Source organism: Pseudopodoces humilis, chromosome 3 (assembly GCF_049639895.1).
Source record: "Pseudopodoces humilis isolate 2021_Gansu_Grassland_sample_001 chromosome 3, ASM4963989v1, whole genome shotgun sequence".
NCBI classification, from domain to species: domain Eukaryota; kingdom Metazoa; phylum Chordata; class Aves; order Passeriformes; family Paridae; genus Pseudopodoces; species Pseudopodoces humilis.
Window position 1 is genome coordinate 61,861,688 of NC_142202.1, and position 11,408 is coordinate 61,873,095.

At 38.2% G+C, this 11,408-nt stretch overlaps 1 protein-coding gene across 1 annotated transcript; it reads right to left on the minus strand.

Moving 5' to 3' along the window:
• Positions 1-2,430: 2,430 nt before the first annotated feature.
• Positions 2,431-9,972, minus strand: CENPW (centromere protein W). Its single transcript, XM_005518338.3, has 3 exons — positions 9,793-9,972; positions 4,908-5,021; positions 2,431-3,469 (listed from the first exon to the last, which is right to left on the minus strand). Exons 1-3 carry the CDS (start codon positions 9,880-9,882, stop codon positions 3,443-3,445), a joined length of 231 nt encoding a protein of 76 aa, XP_005518395.1. The 5' UTR covers positions 9,883-9,972; the 3' UTR covers positions 2,431-3,442.
• Positions 9,973-11,408: the final 1,436 nt, after the last annotated feature.

An 11,408-nucleotide genomic window follows, 5' to 3' on the forward strand; every position in this document is an offset into this window, starting at 1 on the left:
TTCCTTTACTGAATGACTACAACCAGAAAATAGTAACTATTTGTATTATGAAACTTCAGATTATTTTTCAGCAGTCATACACTTCACATAAAACCACAATTAAACTCTGAGGCATGAATGTCCTCTCTAGCACCTGTGTTGATTTTCTGACTCAAAACAACAGAGACAACTTTACATTCAAATAGAAAAGTGATTAGTGGGCCCTGATCCATCAAGTATACAAGTTCATTTATTCATGTTGACACCATTAGGAGTTAGGTCCATAGATCTAACCTTCACTTGACTAGGTCCATATACTTATATTGCTCTTAATATTCAGAGCTTTTAGAAATTTTAAATATAATAATCAAGTGATTTATACCACTCAGAAAATATTAGACTTACATGCTCTACAAAATCAAAGCACAGTATGCGTGAATGCATGCTGTGACTGTGAGCTGGAATGGGGCATACTCCTCACCAGAAGACTTATTCAAGTTGGCAAACAGCAGATACACTCTCACCAGTCACTCCATAGTGAAATGAAACAAAAATAGCAGGAGCACCACTCTCTTCCCTCACAGTCATCTGCTGATCAACACTTTCCTTCTTCTTTTGTGGCTTAATCAGTTGTGATACTACCCTGGCCCAGGGTCTAACACTAGCCACATCAACAGCTGAAAACCAAGATAAGGGCTACCAGAAGTACTTTTACCAAGTTCTATTTCTTCATTACTTTACCCTCTTTCACTGATGATCAGAGGGAAAAGGCAGGGTAGGATGTGAAACAGAACATGGGGAAAGTTGCAAAGCAGAAAGAACAGAAAAAACGGATGTGCCTCTAATTTTTTAGGACACCCATCCTGCTTTCTGAGGAAATGAGGAGTTTTAATTGTATTGACAGAGCTCCTCTTCTTCCAAAAAGCTCTAGAATCTTATGCTTAAAACCAGAGGAAATTCAATATTGAGTCAGTTGTTTCAGAACAATAAATTTCTCAAGGTTTCATGAAAACAGCTGAGCATCACCATGACTCTTCCCTCAAAAATCCTTGCCTTTTTCCTCCTAATGGCAAAGAATCAACACAGGAATTCAAATAACACAACTTAATTAGGTCTTCTACTACAGATCTAGTTTAAAAAAAAATTTATAGAACTACATGCTTTGATACTTTGCCATTAAACAGGGACATGACACAGGAATAAATTAGCACTATAGCCTCCAAGTTTATATTAATTGTATTGTTCATGGGTATTTAGACAATACTGCTGTAAGTTTTAATTTTAAAAATCCAGTAAGGAATACTGCATAGAGAAGAGACCCTAGGTATTATACATGAAGGAGAACAGAAAAGCTGCCAAATAGGAATACAATTAACCTTCTGGTTAACATTCAAGAAGATACTAGAAAAACACAATAGCATTTTACATTTCTAAAAGCTTAAGCCAACTTCATTGGCCCCATTAATTTTCAGTAAGTATTTATTTGAGGTTTAGGAGAGAAACCTGAACACCGTCCAAGCTACCCTGGTCTTCTTAATACCTGCCTGCTCCAGTTATTACAAAACATTCACAACGTACTATCAAAGTCCCTCTACTGTTAAAAAGAGGTGGCTTCTTAACCATGAATACAGGCCAAAACCACTGTACAAAATACTTTAAAAGTACACTGGTGGTTGATTTTAACCCTTTTTTGCCTTCCGTTCTCCAAAAGTAGCTGATCTACTGTCTGCTAAATGTATGTATACTAAATCTATCTACTAAATGTATGAGAATATTCCACTAAGCTCAGAGTGAATCTTGCTCCTAGAAAAAAATAAAAAAAGAAAAAGCTAAAGTGGATATCAAAACAAGTCCCAACAAAGCTATAGTACTCAAACAATTGTACAATGAGGAAGGTGTGTGATTATACAAGACTTAAGAAAATATTTCAGAGAAAATTAAGAGAAAATATTTGTAAAGAAAATCTAGTGTTGCAATAAAATTGTTAAATCAAAGACAGCAACTAGAAATAAAATTATAAATATGTAGCTAGATCTTCTTTATTCCTGAGAATGTACTTTAGATTAAGTCCACATATCCTCTACATGTGTATGTTCTTGGCCTTCTTTGTGGATTCCAAGGAAGTAAGAGAAGAAAATGCAGAATAAAGAATATAGTCAACCCTTACAAGAAGCTGAATGTACTAAACTCTGTCAGTCACCTAAAGCAGGAGAGTAATTCTTCCTTCCTTTTTGCATACTGGAAGAGGATGACTTTTCAAAGGTTATACAGCATTTTAAAAAGTACATGGACATGATATGAAATTATAAGTACTGGCATTGCTACATAAGACTACATAAAATTACATACATAGACTACAAAAATATTCCTAAAATGCTTTTTTTTTTATTTCTGAGTTTCTAGAATATACTTGGTAAGGTGTCAAACAAAATTAGGCTACTCAATGCACAACACTTTTAAAGATTCTTTATTTTAAGAATAGTTCACTGTGCATATCAAGGATCAGCTACCATATAATTCCACAAAACTGCATTATCAGCTCAAACTCTAAGATTCATCTATAACTTTATTTTTTTTTAAGCAAAGTGTTCAGTAAATTATTACAAATATCAGAATAGGAACAGAATATTATATTAAGAAGACATTTTTGCATAATGTACATTTACAGACTTCTGACAAGTTAGTATGACACTCAAAAGAGGGAAGGAAATAGCTTGTCACTCATGCCAACTTATCTTTGTTATTTTTACAAGATCTAACTTCGAAAACATCAGCTGTGCCAGATCTTTCCTTTTTCATAACCTGTGCATCTGTCCACACCGACTGAATTACAGACCACCAAGTTGTCACATATACTACATCAACAGGTCAGCTTAAGAGTTCAGACCATGATTTAAAATAGCAACTATGTATTCTTTCCCCAGAACTCAGAAGTTTTAATCTACTTTTCAAAGCAATTTTAAAATTATCAAGACATTTATAAATAAACTGAAGACAAGGTATTTAATATACTTGTTTCTACAGTAATTGTTTTGAAAGCCATAATTTTGTTTAGCTAGTAAATCTGCTCTGAACTGCACAATCTGTACTGGATTTAGTGAAACCTGTTGAGGTTTTTTTAACTACTGTTCCCTTTAAGAAGTTTCACACTTTTAGTAATAAATGCCAGATCGTACCCGAAGGATATCTATGGTACAAGCATTCCTCCATCATCATGAAATAAGGTACATCAAAAGTCTTAAATGACAAGTGATACACAGTTTAAAATTATGCATGAAGTGTATGAAAATATACATTCTAAGATTTTTTAATTTTTTTTTTTTAAAGAAACAGCGAGATAGTCAGGAGATAGATATCAACAAAACTACATAGTTCCAAAAGTGCTACACAGCCGGCTTACAGTATAACTCAAGTTAGTCAGAAAACATGAAAAATGTCCTTTAAAATTCCAGTGGTCTGTTTTCTAGCCTCTGCTTTTCTTTAAAATAACCTGCAAAGGGAAAAAAAGAAAAAAGTATATATATATATCAATACAATTCAGGCAGCAATAGTACTCTGGAGCCATCAGTAGATTCCTTGAAGTTCTTACCCTGTTGGGCCTAGACAAAAAGAGAAAATAAGGTTTGCAATAACACAGCTATTATGCTCGATTTTTGTTTGCAATGCCTTATTTCTTTCTATATCAAGAGCACACAGACCTCTGGAAGGACATTTTTTGGTTTGGAGTTTAAATTGAAAAATGAACTTCAAAGCCCAAGTGGGACTATTTAAGTGTTAAAATTATTAAAATACAGGCAGTTTTTCCTTTCTTCTCACCTTAAAAAAATAGATGGAGCACAAAAATGTTCAAAAAGTGTTAAGATTGCAGTTAAAAAGAAACCATAAATGTGTAAGACTCCAACTGCAACATTCACTTGGCTACTCTACATATCCTGTATATGTTTCTGTTACTATAGTAATAAGAAAAGTATCAAACAAAACTTTTCAACAGACAGAAAAAAAAAATAGTGAAAATAAACAGAAGCCACAGGATCAAACTATCAGGTAACATCAAGTTTTGACCTACCAATTTTCTCAGCAGGAGAAGGGGGTTAAATAGATAAAATAAAGAGACTGAATTCCATAATGACATCAAAGTAAAGCAGACGTATCCTAGGGAGTGAAATGAGCTACAGAATACAAAAGCATTTCAGTTTTATTTTGACATCCTTTCTAGGGAGACGAAGTAGCATTAACACCTTCCCCTTTCTCTTCTTTTGCATGTACACAAAACTCACCATGCTCTGCAATGCAGTGAATTCCTTCTTCACAGATATTCACACAGCAATTTTTGTTATACTGAACTACCTATATAACAATCCACAGTCTAATTCTCCCTCCCTTAGTTCTTTCTTTGCCAAATACATCACACAAAGTATGTTTGTTCAAGAAGTATCCACACAATGCTGCCAGAATCCACTGTGAAGTTATTCCAGACTAAGCAGGTAAGAACTGAAGATGTAAGAAAGGTATTTGAACCTCTCTACTGTTTCTCACTTGTTCCATAAAGCTTCACTTATATCACTGAAGTTAAGACAGCATGCTTCCTTGATGTACTCTCAGCTGAAATAAGGATCCTCCAACTTTGGACTGCCTTTCAGGCCATGAAGGCTTGCTGGTAAGACCATTTTGCAGACTTACCCATATATTGAAATTATGACTTTAAACAGGGAATAATCAAGAAAATTGGGTTATATTTAATAGGGCAAGAATTAATTTGTTGTCTTGGTAACAGTAAATTATGCCAATGATGGACAAAGAATATTAAGTGTCTATAGGTTCTGAATTATAAATCAAATATCAGCTTCAATACAGAAAGCTTTTGTATATGCTGTCATAATACATTTTCCATTATACCAAAATAAAAAACATTAAAAGTGTGCTAATACCTTCGCTGCAGATATGGTATGCTCAGGTTTAATTATTTTACTTTTGTTCTCAAACGCATTTGTCCGGGCTTCTTCTGCTAGCCGATGGAGAAACAGTAAGAAGTTCAAATGAACCTTTAAAATAGAGAAAAAAAAAATTAGTCAGCTGTTTAAACACAGTTTGATTTTTTAAAGATTCATTGTTTGCAACAGAAAATTTGCATATTAAGACTGCTTTCAAATTCCTGAAAGGTGTTCTCAAAAAAAAAACTTATCACTCAGTTCAAGCCTCAGTATATTTCTAAGACATTCCCTTCATGCAAGACTCCTGTAAACAGAGTTTAAATTTAGTACACGTAAATGATAAAAGTGCTGTAGAAATGATCATGCAAACCACAACTGATCTAAGAGGAATAAATCTGATTTTTATTAGCAGTTTTTAATAATAAAATGCAAACACAAATATCAGAGAATAAGGAGCCTTTTTGCTTACTAGTAAATATAGTCAATTTTCAGTGACTACAATGGCCAGACTTTTACAAGCAGAAAATTCATCCCTGTCTTATCGCCAAATGGACTACAGACAAGTTCAAGGACTTCTGCCCCTTTCCAGTGTAAAGGGACATTGACATTAATTTCTCCAGAACTTGGAATTCTCCAGTGTCAGGAGGTTCTATCCATTTTTCCCCTGTTCATCACTTAGTTTTTTTTACATTAAAAGAACTGGTCAGGCAATATTCCGTTCTGTACAGAATGCTGTTCTGCTGATACAGAGGCAGGAAAAAATTGCAGCAGGCAAGGAAGGAACTGCTCCAGCGTGGACTAAAACTGCTAGCCGATAGCACATTTGTGTAGTAATTAAACAAGGAGCTATAATACAAACCTCTAGCATTATACAGACACTATATGAACTATTTTAATAATCCATCCTGAAAAATTGATAATTGCACCTTTTGTAAATTAAACTTTCTAAACAACATTACCTCTGCTACGTAAAGTATACAAATTACTTTTTCAATCAAGAGCTCCGAAAAATATTACTGCAATATATGAAAATTTTATTTGTATGAATAAGGTGATATATTTATTCTGCCATACCTTATCTGTAAAATCTGGAAAAATGTAATGTAGAAAGTTACAAATTAAGAGTTTACAGGAAATACTTTGGCAGTCGGTTTTCAGCACAAAGAATTTGTTACGAGACATGGTCCTGGTCATAAGAACTCTGTTCATATGAAAAGCATTTTAGGTGTTTTTTTTTTAAATATCCTGAACTAAATGAAGCCAAAGTGCAATAGATAAATTTACATAATATTTGACATCATTTGGAAGCATCCACTACACAAAAAGCAGATGTTCGTGCAGATTTATTTCACAAAATATAAAAGCTGCTTTAGAACCATTCTTTAGTTATTCACACAGAAATTATCTCCAACAGAATCAAGCAGCGGCACTAAAATAATGTTCAACATTAGAACTTGCCTTATTAAACTTATCAACACGGAGGTTAGATTTCTGGAAACAACCTGGAAGAGAAGTGAGAGGTGGAATAAAAGCTTCCATACTTGCATGTCCTTCTTCTGAGATACCTAAAAGCAAAACTGTGAATTTTAAAACCGCATTTAAAAACTGCATCTTCTCTCAGAATCACAGTCCCTTTATTTTCGTATTTTCAAAGTGAATTGCTGCATGTGGAGAAGCTTCCCCTGTACTCCAATAGATTTAAATAGTCACATAACTAAAATCAGAATATTCCACAACAGAGCACACAAGTTAATAAATATTCCAGATTATTCAAAGCAATTGAGAAAGGTTAGTGAAAGGCAGAATGACTGAATACCATGAATTACCAACATGTAACTAAGCAATACCATATTTGTTTAAAGACATTGCTTTACTACATATCAAATTATTGCCCTTCTGCATAAAATTTTAAAACAGTTTTGAACTAACTACTCATGAAAATCACCTTACAAAACAGAATATTACTTTCCAGAAAAGAAAGAACTTATGTAAAAAATTCACACCACTGTTTACACAACAACTTCCACACACCTGTTCAAGAGAACTGAGGAACAGCAGGGACAACCACTGCAATTCTGTTTTACTGTCATAACTTCAAAACAATTCTCTAGACTGATATTTCACCTCAATGCACACTTATTAATCATTCTATGGTGATAACAAATTAAAGAGACCATTCAGTGCAATTAGTTAAGCTTTTCCTGCAATGGAAACATACATGTGCCCTTCGAGCATAAAAGAAGCAGCTGAGATGCTGCTTTTCTTCTGTAATTGCAAGCTAGAACAAAGCTTGCATGTTTTCTTCTCTGACCATTGGGGGAATATCTGAACTTCAGTACTAAAATCTTTACCTCTTATTTTCAAAAACAGCCTTGAAAAAACCTGAAACAATATTTGCATCTCTTCATCCGAAGATATTATCAAACCCCTTAAAGAAAAAAACAAAACAAAAACAAAAAGCTTCCTGAGAAAGGCTGATGAAATTTGATAGCTACACTGCACAAAGAGGTAGATATTAACACTTAGGGAACAGGTTCTGACAAAACTTCAGATTTTGAGAAGAGACTCGATCAAAGATGAAGAAACCTTATTCAAGTATTTAACAAAATTATCTATGCCTTTCAAACTTGTTAGTTACGATCATGTAAGAAGATATTGGTTTAAGTAAAAATAATCACCGAAGATAAGGGAAAAAAGAAAGCAATCTGATTTTCTCCTAAAGCAGGCAGACCACTTTACTGGAATGGGTACATACTGCAGTAGATTCAGACATAAAGCATGGATCGCTCTGGAAGATAGCCCAGAAACGGAACTAGCACTTTTCTCATACTTCCCTTGAGAAGACATAAGTTCTCTGCTCAAAATGTATATGGCTCCATCTTGGTAAGACAGCTACTATAAAAGTTTCTGATGCATGTGATCAAATCACTCTTACAGGGTTTGCAGAGAATAACACAGCACTAGAAAACATACTCTGAAAATTTGTTACTTGTCTTACTATACAATATATATAATAATTATATATATAATAATAATACTACACCAATCCTTTTTTTTTTTCCTTAAAAGAAGCATAATTCCAGCTGTGTTGATTATTTGGCCACCCAAATAAAGAGCTAAAGAGCTGTTAGACACATGCCTACTTGAAGAACATCATGGACAACCACCACACCTGGACATTCTTGTTTAAAGGTAAAATAAAAAAGTCAACCCTTGTAATATAAAAGGCTGTGTAATTTGACATCACCAGAAGAGATAATCTAAGTTTCCATCACATTGTTAAAATTTATTCTGTTCTCATCCTTTGTGTTGCAATGAACATTTGTGTAGCCATATTTTAAGCTGGATCTGATTGTTGTTGTTTGTAAACTTCACTGAATTCAATTCACTCTGCAGCTCAGTGAACTTTAGCGCCAGGACCAGAAAGAGATAGGAACCAAAGGCCAAGATCTGGAGGGATGTCCCACTTACCCCTTTTCAGACAGCCACACTACCTTGAAGCCACATTGTAATTACCCTAGAAACACAGACCAACTGTTACCAAGGATTAAAAAAAAAAAAAAAAAAAGTGTGACTGTGTGTGCATTCGATTAGTTGACTACTGCATTCCACTGAGTAAGCTTTGAGTAGGTCTGAGCATGGGTAGCAGCAAGGGGCCAGGTCCTTAGTCCATTAAAAAAATCCAAAGGCAGCGGAAACATTAGGAAGAGATCATATTTTTATTGGTTCCACTCCATTAGAAAAATATTTAATGTTTACATTCAAATCTAAATACTCTCATGTAATTGCCATATTCATTCATTTTAATCTCATATTACTTATTTTCATTTTATATCTTTACATTTAGCTTCATATATCTAGATACCAACCTTCAGGATGCCTAAAAGACACAACTTTTATACACATAAAAAACGTGAAGTCAGAGTCCATACTAGTATACAGCATGTGTTAATGCTTTAATGCTCTGAGAGCCAGATACATTTGTAAACAAGAGGACATCACAATAGCACATCATAACTTAGCAAGTCTAAGTTATTTCAAAGAGTATCTTTTTAATGTTTTTTGTTTTGTTTTTTTTTAAACACAGCAACTACCACAGCTGTCTTGAGGTCAGGTTTTCTTGCTGTAGTCAAATAATTTCCTGGAGAGACAAACCCTACCTGTGCTGCAAACCCCTCAGAGCAGGTCAGAAGCAATTCAGCTTTGTTGGCCTGTTTTTGCAAACACGGCTCTTTTATCCCCACCTTTTTGGCAGGCGTTTTTAAACCATGATCAGGACTCCAGCACCTTACTGGATCACTAACAAGACTTGTCATCCCACAGTTTAAAGCAGAGACTACTTAGATGGCCTTCTGAAAACATATGAGCACTCAAGCTGCCATAGCAGCTTAGCAACTCATTGATATCACAGCTCTGGCTACCTGCACACCCGACCTGAACTACACAAACACCTGCACCTAGCAGCCACATAACCCGAATTGCTATTTCTCGGTGTGTCTACACCAAACTCTTTCAAACATAAGCGTACACATGGAGTGACACAAAAGCCACGCATCAGCCCGTTCCTGAATCCACAAGATCACTGTCAAAGACCTACAATACAGCGGCCACCAGCAAAGCGAGAGCGGCAATCTCTGCTTATCTATATTTTCTCACACAGGACAAAACAATCGCCTGTCCCTCAGGCTTTGCCGCCCCGCTGCCTGTGGGTCCCTGCAGAATCACCATTAGTAGTAACTCGACATTCCGTCACACCCGAAGTGTTCCAGGGCGCACAGGCCAGAGCACTTAGGGAGTAAGCGTCCCTGTTTAGGGCCGGCTGCTCCCGGACTCCCCGGGGCAGCCGCAGCCTCGCCTCTCCCCCGCCCCTCTCCTTCCTCACCAGCAGGTCGGCGTTCGCCGCCAGGCGTAACTGCGGCTTGTGCTTCTTTATTATTTTCCGCAAAGTGCTGCGAGGCGCCGTGCTCCTCATCCTCCTCCTGCTACTTTCTTTCCTCTCCTTCTTCCTCCTCCTCTTCCTTCTTCTTCCTCCTCCTCCTCCTCCTCCTCCCGCCGCTCCCGCCGCGCGCGCGCCGCCCTCGCTCCCTCCGCCGTTCGAATCCGCCGCCCTCGCGCAGCCGCGCGCGCCCGCCGTGACGCAACTTCCCAACGGCCGCGCGCGGAAGCACCGCCCCTCGCGCCGCTGCCGGCCCCGCCGCTTTCCCGGGAGCCGCGCCCAGGAGCCGCACAGGGGCTGCGGGGACAGCGTCCCGCCGGGCCCGGGCCCGCCGCCCGCGTGGCGCAGGAACGGGGAGCGGCTCTCCCCGGAGGGCAGGTGCTCGAGAGGCGGGCGGGTCCCGGCGGACACCGCCACGACCGGTCCCCCTCGCGAGCCCCTCCGTGTCGGTCCGCTTCCCTTGCGAGCGAACCGAGAGCTGGCTTTAGGCCTGGCTCTAGGAGTTACCCGCTCCTCTGCCCGGGCCTTTTCAGTGACATTGACGGGGAGCCGAGCGGGAGGTTCCCGGACTGCCGTTGGCGAGCCCTGGGGCGGCCGCTGCCGCATGAGGGAATTTGCCGAAGCGCAGGGAAGGTGTCACGGGTCAGAGGCACTGTCACGGCGCTGCCTCAGCAAACCTCGGGCGGCGGATTTTAAATTGGCGATCGCCGCCCAGGTGTGCCGGTATTTCCTTGCCGCAGAAGCCGAGGGAGTTGTACAGCACGCTTGTGCCCCCCTTTGATGGTGTGACCCTGCTGGGAGATGGGACAGGGCTGCAGGGCCAGGAGCCTAATTAGCACTAATCTTAGACTGAAAGGAGCCTGGAGTGATAGTTGCGTTCTGCACGTAAATCTGGACAAAATTCTACTTTAGTACACGTAGGCATTGACTTACTGCTAGTCAGAAACACACAGTGGTTCTGAAATCGGCCACCACTTTACGTGTCATCCTTCCTCCATCATCTGTCCCTGCACTCCTGCTATAGCTGACGGATGCTGCTGACTGAAATACGGGTTTCCCCGCAGAGGGGCCCCTGTAGCTTGGCATTCTCAGTGTATTTGGGCGGTGTGTACTTAGTTGGAGAAGGGGTCAGGATTTCATACTGAGGTATGGGGATTTTCAGCATATTTATTAGGTTTTTTTGTTTTCTTTGGCCTATAGGACGCTTGCAAATTTAAATGTTGATAAGATAAATATATTGTCTTAATATGTTCAAAATACCAGCACCCAGATATGAATCAGTTTTATTGAAGTATCTTCTTTAGTCTGTATGGTTTAGTATTTTAGATAATTTTACAATATGCACAAAATGTAGTCCAGATAGAAGTATGATATCTGACAGCAGGAGAGATTTTAAGATTTGCCAGTTCTTCATACTCCGTCAGCTATTTCAAAATGATGCTTTGTTCTTTCAGTTTTGACTGTCATTTGCCATTAATCATCAACAGGAAAGTTAATCTTAAAGTCGAGGTCTTAACATATTTTTTCTGTGAAAGAATAAGCACACTAACGTGCAGAACTTT

What these genes read in the sequence shown, in the direction of transcription:
- CENPW (XM_005518338.3), bottom strand. Translation starts at nt 9,882, where the DNA reads ATGAGGAGCACGGCGCCTCGCAGCACTTTGCGGAAAATAATAAAGAAG. An exon ending in CGGCGAACGCCGACCTGCTG is followed by an intron (nt 5,022 to 9,792) that starts GTGAGGAAGGAG and finishes TCTATTTTAAAG; the next exon opens with GTTCATTTGAACTTCTTACT. An exon ending in ATACCATATCTGCAGCGAAG is followed by an intron (nt 3,470 to 4,907) that starts GTATTAGCACAC and finishes TTCCCTTTGCAG; the next exon opens with GTTATTTTAAAGAAAAGCAG.